General features: G+C 40.3%; 1 protein-coding gene across 1 annotated transcript in view; it reads left to right on the forward strand.

Moving 5' to 3' along the window:
• Nucleotides 1–2,530: 2,530 nt before the first annotated feature.
• The window catches only part of bcas3 (BCAS3 microtubule associated cell migration factor), a 292,284-nt gene continuing 276,847 nt past the window's right edge, over nt 2,531–17,967 (forward strand). The window contains exons 1-6 of the mRNA XM_078284118.1: nt 2,531–2,619; nt 4,731–4,822; nt 5,362–5,416; nt 5,790–5,865; nt 7,694–7,800; nt 16,505–16,586. Of these exons, the coding sequence (XP_078140244.1) occupies nt 4,752–4,822; nt 5,362–5,416; nt 5,790–5,865; nt 7,694–7,800; nt 16,505–16,586 (391 nt within the window). The 5' untranslated portion in view covers nt 2,531–2,619; nt 4,731–4,751. The remainder of the gene's footprint in view (nt 2,620–4,730; nt 4,823–5,361; nt 5,417–5,789; nt 5,866–7,693; nt 7,801–16,504; nt 16,587–17,967) is intronic.

A 17,967-nucleotide genomic window follows, 5' to 3' on the forward strand; every position in this document is an offset into this window, starting at 1 on the left:
CAATGCAGGCCTGGAGCAAAATTGCGAGCAATGAGGAGCAATGTGATGAATAAAGCAAAACTGTCTAAAAAAAATACTTCAAATGATTTCTTCCATCGTTTCATGCCACTGCAAACAATGACTTTTGCGTTGCCTTTTCCTCAGCATTTTCTGGTCACCTTTGTTTGACTACAAGTACGCTGATTAAAATTTGAGTTTTCAAATACAGGACAAACTACTTTATAATATAACAGAAAACATATTCAACCAAAATGGCAGACTGGGTTAATAAACACTAATAATAACACACACTAATAATTCAGTCTTAACCAGAGTAAGGTAATACTCTGACTATAGAAATTGTCATGTAAATGCCTTTCCCTGGTCATAATCAAAGTAAGCATAACACAATTAAAACACCTAGATTCCTGCTCAATTGAGACATGTAAACTTAGATTTCTTGGAACAAGAACTTCCTATCCATTGGAATTTCAAGACACTCTCAAGACTATTATTTATAGCATCTACAGGCCACCACAAGCTGTGCCAGAGACCTGTTGATGTTTTCCTACTGGTCACTGATTAAGGTTGATACAAGTCGTAGATTACTTAATGCCCCTTTAAGCTACTATACTATATGTACTATACCAAGGGTCCTTGAGGGGGTTCCAGGGGGTCCCCAGCAAACTGATGAATTGTTCAAAATCATATCTAACTAATAAAAATATTCTCAGATTTGTGTCAGAAAAACTAAATCTCATCAAATGGGGGTCTGTGGCCCTAAAGTGTGCTAAGTTATGGGTCCTTGATATGAAAAAGGTTGAGAATCACTGTACTATATTATAAGTATATGCTATACTTCCACTTGGTCTTAGTAGGTTATAAATCAGTACTCACCATTGCCAGCAATGTTAAGCCAACTTAACCAACTCTATGGCACACCTCTTTCATGCCTAGAGGGGAAAATGGCTCTAGCTCCTTGTTCTTATGGCTCAGAGGAGAGCAAGTGACATTTAGCTCAGGTCTGCAGATAAGTGCAAATATATGTGACTGAAACACCTGGAGATTTTGACAGATATTACACTACATTACAGTGCATCTTGTGTCTGGTGACAGCTACTCCTGATAGAACGAAATATTATATGGACACAACAGAAAGTGAGTGGATTATATAATTCCCAAAAAGAAATTTAATTGAGACAACCAGGTGTTTTATAGTGTAATATATAATTCAGTTCTTGGTGTGTTATTTATAATATCTCCACTGAGTGCCTGCTAAACAAAGATGAACTCAAAATCAAAATTTGAACAAAAAAACAAAACATCAGTGTCAGACTGGGTCTTTATGTATTATAGGCCTACCAGTTGTTTAGCTGCCATATTTTACAATTAATTTCAATACTGGATAACTGGAATGGTTATTTTACCATGAGAGTTTCATAAGGATAATGCAAATTTCTACACATTACATGCATACAAATATCTGTAAAATGTGAAAGTTCTGAGGCTGAACAAATATGCCCATGTGATTTTCCACAACTGAAGATCTAACACAAAATATTTATAATGGGTTCAATAAATAAACATCTTGATTTTTAATTATGTATATGTTAGTTATTTAAAGAGAAACTACTATCTGAAATTATTATCCCAATAAAAAGTGGCCATTCTCCTGTATTTCTTGTAAACTACTTGTAATTCAGGGCCCAGACTCCATATTTATCATGTTGGGTTAAAGAATGTGTTCAGGAAAATTGAGCGATTCGGAGACACAAGTGACAGCCTGTCTGATTTCAGATGGAATGACCCATGTTGTTTATCTGGCCTTGTCAAAATATATCCATGTAAGCAATGAAACATAAGCGCCTGATAACACTTCACTACGCTAGGAGGCGACATACTTTTACAGGCTCTAATGTGCTTACTGCTGCATTCAAGTCATATGGGAATGGAATATGGTAAAGAAACGACTTGGAAGAATTCAGGAAGTCGGAGAAATCAGGTCCATCTCTAAACCCCGAGTTCCCTCAGTCTCAAATAGCATTTACCCGATAATATAATACTTACATGCATTTGACCTCTGAAAGCTGAGGTGAACGGTATTTTCAAGTAGGAGCTCATATCTACCATTTTTTACCATGGACCATAAATGTAGCATATGCGTACCAGCCACTGGTACCAGCGGTCCATCATCTCGCGAGGTCACATTGTAAACAAACCTTTAACAAACCATACCGAGTGCAATCCCGCGAGACCACATTGTAAACAAACGGGGGTGATCTTTTTTTACAGTCGATTTTATGATCGCTTGTTGTTCGCCAATAACACTCTCTTCTGTCATAACGGTAGAGCTACAATAAAAACACAACGTTGCGAACAGGCAATGAACTACATTTTATCCTGTCTAAAAGTCATGTTGGAGGCTAGGTTGGTTCTGTTTCTGATAGGTTAAGCATTTTAAGACCCGCCTCTGCTGTCCGCTGATTGACTGTTTGAAACCGTCTGTGTGCTCTGATTGGGTTTCAATTAAACAAAACAGTTCCGCAAACCTCCCAGTCTATTTTGACGTTTCTGTAGAGAGCTCCTTCAATCTACCAAACAAGTCCACAAGCTAGGTGACTATTAACGTACAACACCTCGGTTCGTATCTCGTCTCTTAAAGATAATATCTTGATAAAATATGCCAAACGTAACTGTTGTTTCGGCATTGAAACGGTGTCATTTTCGCACAAGGGAGTTTGGTCAGCTAATGCTAGCTAGCTAGTTAGCTACTGGGTCCTCATCTATCTAAACAACTTTAGCGTTAGCCAACAACTGTGTATTGTTTTGACTTGACAGTTGCCAGAAATATTGCCCTTGAGTGTAGGCTGGTAGCCAGTTGTGCAAGCTAGAATACGTGTTGTGTGTGTGTGTGTAGCTGAGGCTAACACAGCCCAGCTTTTTTAGCCTGGTTTGCAAGAGAAGCACACTTGCATCACTCCAGGCAGGCTAACGCTAGTTATGATAACATGTAGCCCATATTTGTCTCTCTGCTGTTGTTGATGTCGTTGTGTAAGCGTTTGGCTATCAGAGTAGTGTGAGAATTATTTTGACTTGCAGCACATCTCCAAAATCAATACACTGTTTGCTAACTTGTCAGACCTGATAGATGCAGTTCACTCCTGTATGGAAAAAAACTCAATGCCAAACTCTACTCAAGAGCTTAATAGCTTCTTATTCTTATAATTTGGTGTGGCTTTACTAATCAGCCAAAGTATATATCTCATAAAATATAAGAGATCTTCTCTGACTTGTTAGCAGCAGCTCTTAGACAGATAATCCACCAAGTAGGATTTCTTTCAGTAAAAATTTAACTTAAAGCAGGGATAGGCAACCATGTGCATGAAGGGCAGGTTTTCTGCACCAGGAGATTTGACTGATGAGTTCTTGCCTCTGTGGTTGAAGGTATACTAATTTGTGTAGTGTTTGGTTGGAATGAAAACCTGCATAGTGTCGGCCCTCCATGGCACATTATTGCCTATCCCTGATTTAAAGTATTGGTGTGGTTGTTATTCCCACAGTCTGCTTCCACCAAAATACACTGTGAAGGGCCGTGAGGCGTCTGACCCAATTCTAAAAGTTGAAATTGCAGTGAAATAAATGGGTTATCTCTATGCTGAATTACAGAATGGCACCTAATGTTTTAGAGAAGATCTTAAGTCATATTTTATGAGATATGTACTTTTGCTGATAAGCAAGGGCGCATTAAATTGCCACATTTTTGAACATAATTTGGTGCCACGGTCTCTCCATGTGAGAGAACAGAACCTATTGTGGCTGCTTAGTAGTTTGCTGCCACGCTGTTTTCATGATCACTGAGCTAGTAGCCCTGACATGAGGCTTGTGTGGCTGTGAAATGGTCCCTATTGTGTAACTAATAGAGTGGTTGATAGTGATTGGAGGCAGACCTGCCTGGTAACTCATGATTTATTCTAAATGCAAACTGTCACAATGTATAGTCCAACCTTTCATTTTTCCCACCAAAATGGAAAGTATAAACCATAAGCTTTGCTCTGTCGAGGTTTAGGCAGATGTGTTGGTTTGCCGATCTTGTCCTCTTATTAAAAATCAAATCTGGTCCAGTCAGTGTGGTCCACCTCTGATATGATGGATATGATGCAGTTTGATTAGAATTGATCCCATGATGGTCTAAATGCTGTTTCAGAGGCTTTTCCACCTTGACAAGTATACAATTCTGGGGGAAACACGTAACACTTGTAATATTTTAGAAGTTTTAGGCATGATCTGTCTTTAACATGTAGAATATCAGCACAAAATATCAGCTATCGGCGAATTCAATCGAAAAATATCTGTATTGGTGTTGGCCCTCAAAAACCTATATCGGTTAAACCTAAGCATGACCTGAAATTGTCATGGTTTGTACAGGATATTATGAATTACGGGATGTAATTACAAGGGTTAGGGTCCTGCTGATACACATTAGGGACAAAATAAACATTATTCAGTATGTCTGGGAGTAAAGATTTTCATATCTTATTGCATGGATGATAGATTTCTCCTTGGAAAGTGATGCACAAATTTGGCTCTGGAGGAGTATTTCTGACAGTGTCCTACTTTGGAGTCTATGTTGATTCAGAGTATTAAACTTAAGACATTTTGCGATACTTGGTTGGTCCTTTGATCAAATCATTACTCTCACTTAATCTCATGTAAAAAAAAGGCCTCTTTCATGTCTCTTTCTACCACTGCAGGATAAAAACCCAGGAGACAAAATGGCGTCTGACTCTCCACGCAGACCAAGTCGCTGTGCTGGAGGGGTTGTGGTGCGAGCACAAGCTGCCACGTAAGGCCAACAATCTCACGGTTTTTATTATAAAATCCTCAGAATGTATTGTATGATTTATAATGGTTTCAGCCAATCACTTGAAGATAATGTAGCCTAGATCTATATGTCCATGTCCCCGGTCCCCAAGACTGTGGAACACCCTGCCTGTGGAAAAAGCCCTTTGTAAACACTTTAGATAAGTTCTTTATAAATGCAGTTTATTATACTAATCTGTCTTGCATTGTTTCTGGCTACAGAAACTTGATAGCTATCATATGATATGATATTGGCTGTTGGTTAGACTAATGAGTCTCTGATAATTCGAATAGTTTTGGTCACTGTATTTCCGAAGCTCCACGTGGAATTGAGCTGCCATGAGTTCATTGGTGTCATCAGTTAGTTTAGCTCACTTGTTTTGAAAATCAATGAGTCAGAACACCTTCATGGCTGCTCGGTCAACCACAGATACTGATCCGAAATAAGCATTCAGGTGAGAGGTGAGATGTAATTATTCAATGCATTATTATTCATAACAAGCTTTGTTTTTGCCATCTCAGGGAGCAGTCTTACATGGAAAGTGTGGTGACTTTCTTGCAAGATGTTGTGCCGCAGGTAACTTTTCTCTGTCATCTGATCACTCAGCTACTATTTTCTATATAACTGATATCTGACTGAAGAGTAGTGGCTTTCCTTAGGATGGGAGAAACAGTATACCCCAGCCTCTAGCTAAAAGGATGTACATTTTACCTGTGTCTGTTAAGTTAGTCTACTCTACTATCATTCTGCCAGGTAACCTGTTATTGTTTGTCTTATTCTGTTATAAATATCTTGTTGGCTGGTAAAATATTGAATGTAGCTAATAGATTGTTTGATTTACCATTTTGCCCTGTAGGTCAAAAGTCCGTTTTTGCCCTGGTGATACCCATTTGGATGATGGATGTTGTTTTTATCACCCACTTTCTTTTCTGTCTTTTTCTAATGACAGGCGTACACTGGGGCTCCTCCGACTGACGAAAAAGAGAAAATCATTTGGGTCCGATTTGAGAAAGCTGACATCAATGGTAAGTCTGTCCCTGTCGGACAACTTGTGTGAGTATTGAATAGCTAGAGGAGTGATTGCTAAACATTAGTTAAGCCACAAACTGTGCATATAGGAACTCCACACTCATCTTGTGTGAATATACTCAAATGTTCCTGCATTGGGTGGCTCAGTCAGAAAAGTGACCTATCTCTATCCCTGTCTAAATTCCTCATTCCTCATTGAAATGAAATGGTTATAAGGCATTTGGGCTGTAAATTGGCATGAATAAATATTGAAAATCTGAATTTAAAGTCACCAATGTGGGTATTTAAAGCTGCACTAGGCAATTTTTACACCTGTCTATCAGTCTAAATCACAAGGGTGGCTGCAATAGAAAACATCCCAAACCCATCCCCACCAATTAGGATGTAATTTTGTCCTACTTGCCCTAACTAAATTCTGGTGTCAGGTATGGACACTGCTGGGATATCTACTCCACCCACAGCAACTGATGAATTGAAACTTAAGAGGGAAATCCAAAAGTGTCTCATAAACAGCAGTGAGGGAGCGCTCCGTCCAGAGAAAGCCAGACTCGGCAACGATGGCTGAACCTTTTCACCACCTCCACCACACACTAGGAAGAACACATTTAGTTTACTGATGTCACCTTACAGGATTTCTGGGTTATAAAGTCCTTCAAACTTTCAACAGTTCAGCTATCTCCCACTGCCACTTGGGGCCGCCACAGTGCAAAGTTGCCTTGGGCAGCTTCAAACCTTAATTTATTCAGGGCAAGTTGACTGACCTCCATGCGCTTTCTCAGCCAAATCCTGCTCCACATTCACACAGTTCCACACAGTCACACTGTACTGGGAGCTGCCCAGCACAACCGCAATCGACTAAATAACACTGAACTCTGCTGGAGCAATTGGGGGTTAAGCCTTTCTCAAGGGCGCCTCTACAATAGTTGTTAAGGGAGGAGAGGGCATTGCTCATTCACTTTCAATCCCCACATTTTCCCAGATGGTCTGGAGATGTGAACCAGCAACCACCTTAAGTTTCTTTACCATAAGTTAGTGCTTTGTATGACATCTGCGCTGATAAATGAGGAAATTCACACAAGCAACTATTACTTGTCAATACTTATTGGTGAACTGAAACGATTAATTTGATATCAGCAGGGCCTTACTTGTTTTCGGCTCCGTTTAGAAAAGATTCCTGTAGATGAAAACCAATATCATTTTGAGAGTCAAGTGAAATTACATTGCACCATATTTGACTGGGGCTTGATTTGATTTGTTTCTGGAGCCAAGTCAAATATGTTAAAAAAAGTGGCCCCTCACAAAGATGTCCCTGGAAGAAAATATTATGACACAACCACTGTCTTTTAATGTAACATGAAGGGCCTTTGGCTGCTCTTTGTCAACCATTTGATCGTTCATTTCCCTATAGCTTTCAGAGTTCTGCTGTATCACAGATGTCTGCATGTCTGAGAGAAGTTGCGTGCGCCAGATCTTTAATTCAGTCTGACAGTTGTTGAGTCTGTGAGGCTGCTGGAACCTTGTTTATCTGTATAGTTTTTGATGTCGGATAACTAGGAAATGTTACTTGACATGTCAAAGCTTTACTTCTTGTCATGCCCGAGGTGACAGAGGAACTAAATTGAGGAATGATTTTGAGTCTGTTGACAGAAATTTTGCTTATAGAATGTCATGAAAAATGTGTGTCCTGTGTGATCACGGCCTAATGTGGATCCATTTTGAGGTTTGAGACATGAAAATATTTGCAGGTTGTAGGTCATAGTACTGGATGGTTAAGCATGTCCTCTGACTACTTTCCCTTTCTGTCTTTCTTCCCTGTTTGGACAGACACTGCCCGCAACCCAGAGTTCATGGAGATGCACAGTGGCACTACTGACCCTCCCCTCTGCCTCATGATCGGCTACACTGACGGGATGCAGATCTGGAGCATATCTGTGAGTGACACACCTAATGGCCTGAACCCCATTGTCCCATCATTTTCCATCATACTGATTGATTCAGACCAAAATCTTGTCAATTTCTTCACCATAAGGCAACATACGTGTTGCTGCAGCTCCAAACAGGGCCTAACGGGCCAGTGGACTCTCCAAAAATCAACCCCAAAAGCAAGTGGAAGGAAGTTTTTTGAACACATTGACACTCACTCTCGTCACTCACGTTGGTAAAAAGATGTAATGAAAATTGTCTGAAGTCGTGCCTTTCTCCTACACTTTTGATGCTACCTTCGCCATTGCTTTAGCACTTACTTGTTTCCTCTTTGCCAGCTGCAAAGTAAATAGTGAAAATTTTCAGGTCATGAAAATTAAATATATACATGTCTCATTACAGAAGGAGTATGTATGTAAAAAAAAAAAAAGATGTTCATGTTGATATAAAATATAAACTGCATAGTTAACTTGTGAAATGTCAAGGTATTGAGACTTGGGAGTGAAAAACCCTTTAACTTTTACCATCCACTGTCCCTAAAAAAACAAACAAACAAAAAAACAAGCATACAATTCATGACAAGTTGCGACCAGATTGGTGCAGGTTACCTTTTTGGGGCCGGTGTGAAAAGTGTAGATTGTGCAGCCACTAATAAGGATGTTCATGCATAGGCCTTATCAATGACCTCAAGTCTATTCCTGACTGTGTGCAACATAAATCAGTGTTATCAGATTAGATTAGATTAATTTTGGTGTGGGGTGTTACTTTTTTTGTAATATCTATCTAAGAATGCTGTCTTTTAAATTGACCTCCATATACTGTAGCTCGTGAAGCGTAATCCAAGTCTTCTGACGCCATACGATCGATCGCTCTGAGTGGGAAAAAAACATTTGATCCATTATTTAATGAAAATCGAGTCGTTCTGCATTGTATTTACTTCCGCATTACCAAGAAAAATAATGAAATATATGCAGCATGGAGTATCTAGAACTAGTACCGATGGTACTTATTCTAACTTATTTGACACTGATATAGTCAGTGTCCCAGCTGTGCATGGTTTAGCCCAGTGGTTCTTAATCATGGGGTCCTCAGGACCCAGAACACTGGTGGTTTTCTATCCTATCAGGTAGTTAATTGTATTCACCTGGCATCCCAGGTGTAAATCAGTCATTGATTAGATGGCTAGAATGAAAAGCAGCATGGCTCTGTGCCCCAGGATTGAGAACCACTGGTTTAGCCCATTTTACTGTTTTTGTTAATATAAGGTTATGGCCACTAGGTGCCATTGTTGACCAGATTATAGCATTTGATTCATACAGTAGTACTACTTAGCCCTCAATAACAAGGAAACACTGTTTTCATAGTCTGTGGAGTGGTGAAAATTAATTACAATATAGCCACTGTAAATGATCTACTATATAAAAAAATAAAACAAATAAAAAGAATCCAACAAGAACTAGCAAAAAAAAAAAAAGAAAAAGCATCCAAAAGAGGCCAACTGGTGCAAAAAAAGATGTAAGATAATTTTTGCATTTTTTTTAATCACTTTTGCACCTTATGTAAATAAAAGTCAGTACTTTTGTGCATCAGCTGGCCTCTTTTGGATTTCTTCCTTTACTGTCACTGTGCAAGTTTTTGTTCATTTCTTTTTATCTAGTATCACACACCTGAGGCAAACCTTCCACTGAGCAATTTGACATCGATTAGCCCAGCTGTTTGAAAGACGTCTAAATGGTGATGGATGTTTAGGCTAAAATTAGGCTACATAGGGTTTAAAAATGAAAGTCTAGTAGACATCTACTACATCTTCTGGAGTATATGACAAAAATAATTATCTACGTATGGACTTCTCTGGTGCATATTTTTGATATTTACAGCTGTTTATGCATTGTTTAAATATGTAATAATGTATTTTGAGATGACATCTAGTGCTCAGTGGGCTCCTCCATCATAGGACTCTTCCTTAGAGAGCAGTCATCTGTCACTTGCTCTAGATTAAAATAGGCAAGTATAAGGGAAGGACAAATGCATTTCTGATTTGTGGTTGGGCAGTCTAAATCTAAATTTGCCCACTGCAATGCAATCACAAGCTAGTTGTTAAAAATCATCATCTGTTTTTCTTCAGGAGTTACATACATACAAACATACATATATACATGTATAATAATACATTCAATATACAGTATATTCCACCAGTCCACTGCTCTCCTCCTGTCAGTGAAGAAACAGATGTGGCCACAAGATGGAGGTCTTTTAATATGCTGGGATATTGTGGAGGGTATGATTTGGGTTGGCATGACCTCTGTCATTTACAGGTCATATGTTTACCACAGAGATTAAATTAAATGCATAAGAAATAAAACATGCAGCAAGAACCTAATCTTACTTAATCATTGCATAAAATAAGTGTTTCCTTCATCATTCAATATTTACTTTTGCAACCATGTATGTTGACTTGCATTCTTTTGGAAGACGTTCTCATGACTGGGCCAAATTTTTAACCTCAAAACGGTTTCTCTAGAAATGCAGGAAAGAGATCTTGTTTAGGAAATTAATTTTTTTTGAAAGTCAGTCCTGGAAAATCATTAGAGGATTTTGTCAGCTCGGCAACTTAATGAATTACCCACAATGTTGCCAGGGTCTCACTTACGGAGTATCGCCTTTCATGTAGGGCCTGTCACTGAAACATGCAAACTTCACATACATCCTGTGAGATCTAAACAGACCAAAGTCCTTAATCAGTCCCTTTATAAACATCCACAGGCCACAGGGGGAAAAGGACACACTCTTTTCCTTGACGCGCGCACGTGAGTGCGCACTCGCGCACAAGACGCTGACCACTGAGTGTGATGTGGCAGTGACCGACTCGTGTGTTTCTAGCAGCTTTTCTATTGCAGTTATTATGGCGGAGTAGAGGATTGCAGTTGTTTTAGCCACACTACACACCCAGTAAAAATATAAGCTTGGTGAGGCTTCACTTCACTGTATTTCAGTTCCAGTTGGACTTGACACCGATTCTCCTTCACACAGCACAGCCTTATCACACACTCTCTTGTCCCTCTTGGTGTTTTCCTTTGCGTTTTGGAAGTTTACGGGATGTTTCTGGGGCTGCGTTTTTTTCACAGGGTTTTAAGTAAGCGTTGAAGGTGCCTTGCTCTCTGGGTCTTGAGTGGCTGTGAAGTGTTTGTGACAGTTGCTAAGCCAACACCCTCCGTAATGGCCCGGCGAAGTAGGAACAACGCACACGCACACACACACACACACACACACACACACACACACACACACACACACACACACACACACACACACACACACACACACACACACACACACACTCCACAAATGGAGGCACTGACTGGTTGTATGGATGCTGAGAGAGAAGTGTTTAGGCAGCGTAGATTACTGTCCCCTAAGACTGGAGAGGTGTCACCCGCCACAGCCTGATAAGAGGTAATTGTTTGTCTGAATATGTGTTGTGAGGAAATGACCTGCTTTGAAGAGAGGTCTCTGCGGCGGGTGGCGGCGGAGACGGCGGTATTATTAAAGCCAGCACAACAACAGGCCCGATAATGAGGGAGAATGTCTATCAGTCGGTCTCTTTGATACACAAACGGGCCTGCACCGCTTTGCGGATAAAATGGATCACCAATCTCATGTTAAATACATTCCAGGAGTTATGATGAAGTGTTGTAGTTTACTTTTTTGGTGTACCCACTTTCCCTCAACCTGCCTTGTCTGCCTTGCAATGACGATAGTGATAGCAAGAGCCAAGGTTTTTCTAGTTAAGGAAAAGCATGAGCATTCTGGTCTATCGAGGCTACTGTCAGTGGAGAAATTGGGATATCTAGTTCTTCTACTATGGATTTCTCCCTGTATGACTCTAGAAAGAAGCCCTCATTCTTTGATTCTGAGGTATTGACATTGAATTTTGCTATTATTGTAGCTTGTACCATTGTAGCTGCACTGAAAATAATAGATTTGGCCAGTTATCCACAGAAGTAAGAAAAATACACCACCAAACAACAAAATATGGGCCCAGAAATGCAAGGTATACTGCCAGTAGCTGAATGTTTTACAGTATTAAACATTGTAAAGGTGGATTTTCATTTAACTTTAGACACCCATTGAGCACAAGGGTACATTGATCAGATTTACCAAAAAATGTGCATGTTATAATGTTGCCATAATTTCAGTGATCAATGCAATGATTTTGAGTGCAGCAATGGGAAGATTCAGGGCACATTCTTCGTAACTGACAGCTAGTAATGGCCTACAGTGATGACACCCAACTACCAATCCATTGTGAACAACCCCCACTTAATCTTATCTCATCATTTCACCCCTGTTAGCGTCAGACAATGGCATTAGTGCCCAAAAGTGTGAATATCTCTAGATCCGTATAGGGATAACAATGAGACCGGGGGTGTCATAATTTCACACATAAGTACTAAAAGGCCTCCAGAACAATTATGCGATGAAGATGATGAAGACCTTTGATTCATGCCTGCCTCACACCTCTTTCAAATCTAGATCTGGAACTGATTGGCATCCATAGGACTATAGGCCACATTTGGAACAAATAACAAAATGGAAATAGGCTACAACTTCATTATAATGAACCAAATGAAATGACTAACCATTCCTGCATCTCACCCTTAGTGTTTTCATGCAAGCAGGGAACTGATTTTTGTGGTTAAGAAATTTGAAAGGCCAATTTAAAAGGAAATTAAAACAGGTGACCAATCCCACAAACCTTTTTGAAATTAGAACTGAAGAAATTAATTCTACATAGAACATACAAAAAAATGATGGACAAAATGGCTGAGGAATTGAACATATTGAATGTATATGATCAGTAAATAGTGCTTTTTAAATTAAACTATTTCATTTTTTTTAAAACTTTACAAGCAGTTAACTATATTTAAAAATGAGTTTATCGCTATCTGCAGCTCAGCAGCAACAATAGCCCTGCATGAGTCCAAGCCCATGCGCAGTCTTATCCTTTTTGTGCTGCCTGTGACGGAAAGCCATAAGCAAGCACCTGTTATTTTAGGATCCCTAAAGCACTTCATGCTGTTTGTTAAGTAGTTGACCTGCTCCATCCAACCCCCCAATATGTCCAGCAGTGCGTCCTATGTTAGCGAATATACTCACTTGTGAATATGGCCTAGATATCATCAGTTCACAGCTTATGGCATTACATTTGAGAGAGATTAAAACACAACGGCAGAAAACTACGATTCCACAAAAACATCCAGCCCACAAATGAAATGAATGTAACGAATAAGTGTATGGAGAGAAAACAACTTTGAAAAGCAATTTGGCATATTGCGTACGCGGGGCCACTAATGTAATGGCGGGAATGTTGTTGATGGCCCTGAATGTCACACAGAGCCATGTAAGGCGAGGATGAGCGGCGGGGTAATGCACAATAACCCAACGCATTAACCTCACCCCCTCCCATCTTCTCATTTCAATCCGGCAAATTCCATTATTCCCCCCACCAGCTCCATTTGCCTGTATAGGAATCCTACCCTCCTGCCACCCTCCTTTTATTCCTAGTATCGGTGCTCCTTTAACCTGCTAGTGTGTCCAATGTTAATCTACCACTGCCGGGCCTCAAGCACTTTTAATAAAAACATGGCTCCAAATCCGCCACTTTGAAAAGGCTACTAATTGCGCAAAAGAGCGATCATCCCCTCAGATGGGTTTAAAGACTTAAAACACACAGATTAGGGCACTGGTAATGTGATAATGCACGTTTCACTGTAATTTAACGCATAAAAGAATAACAAAAGTGGGGCATTCAGCGCTTAAAACAATGCGCCATTACACACGCCAGACACTGCCAAGAGCCACACAGGCCACTGACCTAATATCCTGGCATCGCTTGCTTCTGAAGCCTAAACCGGGCCAGGCAGGCAGACATCCATTAAAGGGCTTTATAGTTGTATTTCCACTGTAATAAAGACCAGAAATGCAGCAACCTTTAAAATCCCCTGTAATGTGGCAACTTGTTTTTAGTGTCAATGCATGAGCGTAGTTTCAGTTTAGACTGTAGTTTCAAGCTTGCACAAATGAGCCGAAATGCACTTGTTTCTGATTGATTGGTGAAGCTGGATGATGAGCGTAAGTTTCGGGGGCAGAAATACTTAAGCCACTCAGCCTTTTAAAGGAAGAATCCACCCTAAAACAGTTTAACAATGTTGAAAGACAGCTACTCGTGATGTACTTTGCATTTCTGGGGCCATTTTGTTGTTTTGTGGTGTATGTATTTAATTTGTGTGGATAACTGAGCAAACGTAGACCATGTGACATCATGTTGAAATATTTCCACCGTAGCTACTAGGTTCCCAATGGCTGGTTCATTAAGGGGGTCAGAAATGCTAAAACATGTTACCTGAGATTTCAATTGATATCTAGATGTTGTTTGAAATAGAAGACAATGATACTAGGCATTACCTCCACATAAAAGTACATTATGTTGAACTGCTGATGTTGTAAGCGCTAAATCAACAATTCTCTTTTTTTTGGGGTTAAAAATCAAAAGTTGAAGGTTTTTAATGCAGGAGTTTGGCAGGCCAGAAAATAGAACATTACAGTAATTGAGTTTTGACTAAATTAATGCATGTACAAGGGTTTCAGCCATATCTACTACACATATCTAGGATGGATTTTTGCAATATTGCAAAGGTGGAAAAATGCTATGTTTGTGATATCTTTGATGTGCGAGTCAAATGAGAAAGTTGGATCAAACAACGGAAAGATTAGACAATTCCCAAAATTTCAACGTCCGCGACATGAGACCTTTGTGTTTTGGGGTCAGCAACTAACATTTCTGATTTGTTGGCATTTAGTAGTACAAAATGTAATGACAGCATTCAAAGATGATGTTGTGAGAAACACTATGCGTTCTATCTGACAGATAAGACTTAAACCCACCCAATCATAGACCCACCGCGATGCTCACAAACTAGTTGGCTACCAAGCTATATTTATATGAACCTATATGCCCACCTTTGACTGACAGCAGCAAGTTCATGCCCCCTCTCTGGGGATTGTTGACAGACATTTGGGGAAATGTAGGAAATCACTAACTGAAGTAGAAGCAGACGAGGCAGGTTGAGGTAAAGTGGGTGTACCAAAAAAGTGATTTGCAACCCTTCATCACAAAATAACTCCTGGAATGCATTGAACATCACAGATTGATGCTGTCTGACAGCGTAAGAGTATCCGAGGGTGGCTTTTGCCTTTAACACGGCAACCCTTTTGTTTACTTGCTTCAAATTTGAACATTAGAATAGGCATCTGATATCAGTTCTCAAATATCGTAAGATCAAGAGTAGAAGGGAATGTTAGGAGATTGTACGATCTCTTGGAAACACTCTTGTCCAGTCAAAGTGCTTCTCATGCTTACAGTCGGACTGAGACAGAGACTACCAGCGGTTGCTGCCCACTTGGCATTAACCCCCATCCCCGACCCAGCCTCGTTGGCTCTGTCACAGTAAGTGTAGGCAGCTCGTTTGCATTGCAATGCCACTGGGACCTTTATTCCGTGCTTGGTAGCTTTTACTTTGCGGTTTGGCTGGCACTTCAACCACCAACCCTCCCTTGTACCTCATCCTCCCTCCCTGCCCCCTCTCTCTCCATGAAAAGCCCGTTCCACGCAGTTGGAATAGATTATTTTTCTTACAGTGTGAACAAATCATTCTTTGTCCTTGGCCTTTTCCCCCCCCTGCATTGTCTGTCTATGGCGTGCCGACGTAAAGCCTCCAACCCCTCTGGAGTGTATCGCTGGAAAAGAAAAGTCTATCAGTGCATTCTGGCTGATTTGACGGGATTTAATTAGACGTATGTCCATATTGATTATCGCAGCACCCCCCAATAAGAGCTGGCTTAAACCGGTAACCCCAAAAAACATGGAGTTTATTTTACCAACAGCAAATATCTGACTGAAGCAAACTGCTTGATAAACATGTTTTTCATTGTATGCTTGGTCACATCAACTCAACTAGCATTTTTTTGTACTTGTTAGATTGTTTCCCAGAGATAAGAGAACATACACAGTGCATCTCAAAGAATGTACCGGGACAAGTAATGACAATAATATTTCAGTATAATGAAAAGTGATCATAAAAACAATATTTAAAAAAAATTTAACTGCTCTTCTCTCTCTTGGATGTCATTTCCACACCTCTTTTGGCAGTTGATTTCCTTTGAGATGATTTGTTCTCAAGCAAGCCCTACTTTTTATTTTAACTTTGCTTATTGTCTGACAAACTACCATGCCACCGCCATCGCCGGACAACGTCCCGCCAACATCCGGAGAACCTGTTTTAATTCAGAAACACAACAGCTTTTTATCTTCCGTTAAAGTCTTTGTTGTTCTGCAAACACCTCCTTAGGATGACATCCTCCATGGTTGCCATGCAAGCCATCACACTTGATAAACATGACTTTGAGACTGAGACTGCATTGTTTGTCTGATGTGGCTTGGAAGCTGCATTATATGTGGTTTAAGCATAGCTTCATGATAGGCTTGTATGATCTCTGTCCCAGTCGTTTTGGGCGCAGAAGAGAAGATGCTACTCCCACCGAGTGTCTTTGTGTTTTTATTTCTACGGTGTCTCTCCACGTGGCTTTTGATGTGAACTTGTGTGAAGGTCCTGGTATGTGTACATGGTCTTTAATTCTATTCCTTTCCTGCAGTTGGCTGGGGAGGCCCAAGAGCTGTTCTCGGTGCGCCATGGTCCGGTACGAGCAGCTCGCATCCTGCCAGCCCCCCATATCAGTGAGTATCCTCAATGCCTGAACACTGCCTGAATATGTAACTACCAACACTAAGACACATGTATTCTGAATTTGAACAAGGGTTAGACCAATATAACTGTTTGCCAATATACTATGCCAATATTATAATAATAATATAATCGACCAGTAAATGTCGTCCACCTCTGATATGATGAATATGATGCGGTTCTTTGATTACATATTTATTGTATAATTGATCAGTATTATGGAAAGGGATCTTAGAACTAACTTCAATTTGTCTTATCGATCCGATTCTTTATCGATTTCCTTATCAATTCCTACTGTATATATTTTAAAGGGTAAAAGACTACATACACCTTCAGTGGACTTTGTTTTATTACGCCTTACTTGAGAGAATAAAATACAAGAACAAGTGAAAAAAATTGAAGTAAGTGGAGGTCAACATCACAGAACAAAAACAAAATGTTTGCCACTGACAACCACTTCCACCTTTCCATACCTGTCGCCAGTGTAGCTGGTGAGTAGTTCTCTTGTCAGGTGAAGTAAATTTCCACACTTGGTGCTTAGATGTTACGGGGTCACATCAAGATGCGTGTTGCAAACGACTGTGCTGCACCAAGACAGTGAGACAGCAGCTATCCTGTCAGTCCAGTATCTAGAGAATAGCTCAGCTGTTTTCACCTCGTCTCGGCACATGAACTACACACACAAATGCTCCCTTTGCTGTTTTTACAGCTATATTTGTCTTCCAAATCTGCTAAAGTGGTGGAAATATGGCAATGTGGATTTATGCACTTTGAAACACTTTTGCCTCGGTTTCCCTCTGAAGAGTGTTTTTATTCAACATAATTGTGAATCTTCTTGTCCTGGAAAAAAAATTACTTCGGTTTTACTTTCTTTCAGCTTTCAAGGACAACGCTCAAAATGAAGTTTTGTGCGGCGCAACTCATGCAGTTTTGGGTTGCGGGTCATTTTGGAGTGGTGATATTTCATTAAAATTAAAGACTGCTGCCCCCTGTTCCTTAATACTCGCAAGGCCTCGTTTGCCAGGGCCGTCCCCGACGTGCCCTCTCATCCTAATGTTTAAGTCAATCTAAGATTAGTGTTGGCCTGCTCTCAGCTAGCCGTGGCAAGCCTCTGAAGTGAATGGCTCCCCGCTGCCAAGGCTTTGCTGGAAACCTCCCACTGCTCTGACTCTCCTTCACACTCTCTTTCACTATCTCTATAACTCTGATCTTCCACTTATGGGTCACTCCGACTTTTTTTCACGTGCACATGCATGATTGTCACTTTCTTTCCCTGCCTCTCTTTCTTTTATTGTCAGCTTTTCATCTTTACCTACTGCATTGTCAACATTATTGTCCCTTATGTCCAGTGCTGCCAAATCCACCCTTAAACAC

Source organism: Centroberyx gerrardi, chromosome 6 (genome assembly GCF_048128805.1).
Source record: "Centroberyx gerrardi isolate f3 chromosome 6, fCenGer3.hap1.cur.20231027, whole genome shotgun sequence".
Classification (NCBI taxonomy): domain Eukaryota; kingdom Metazoa; phylum Chordata; class Actinopteri; order Beryciformes; family Berycidae; genus Centroberyx; species Centroberyx gerrardi.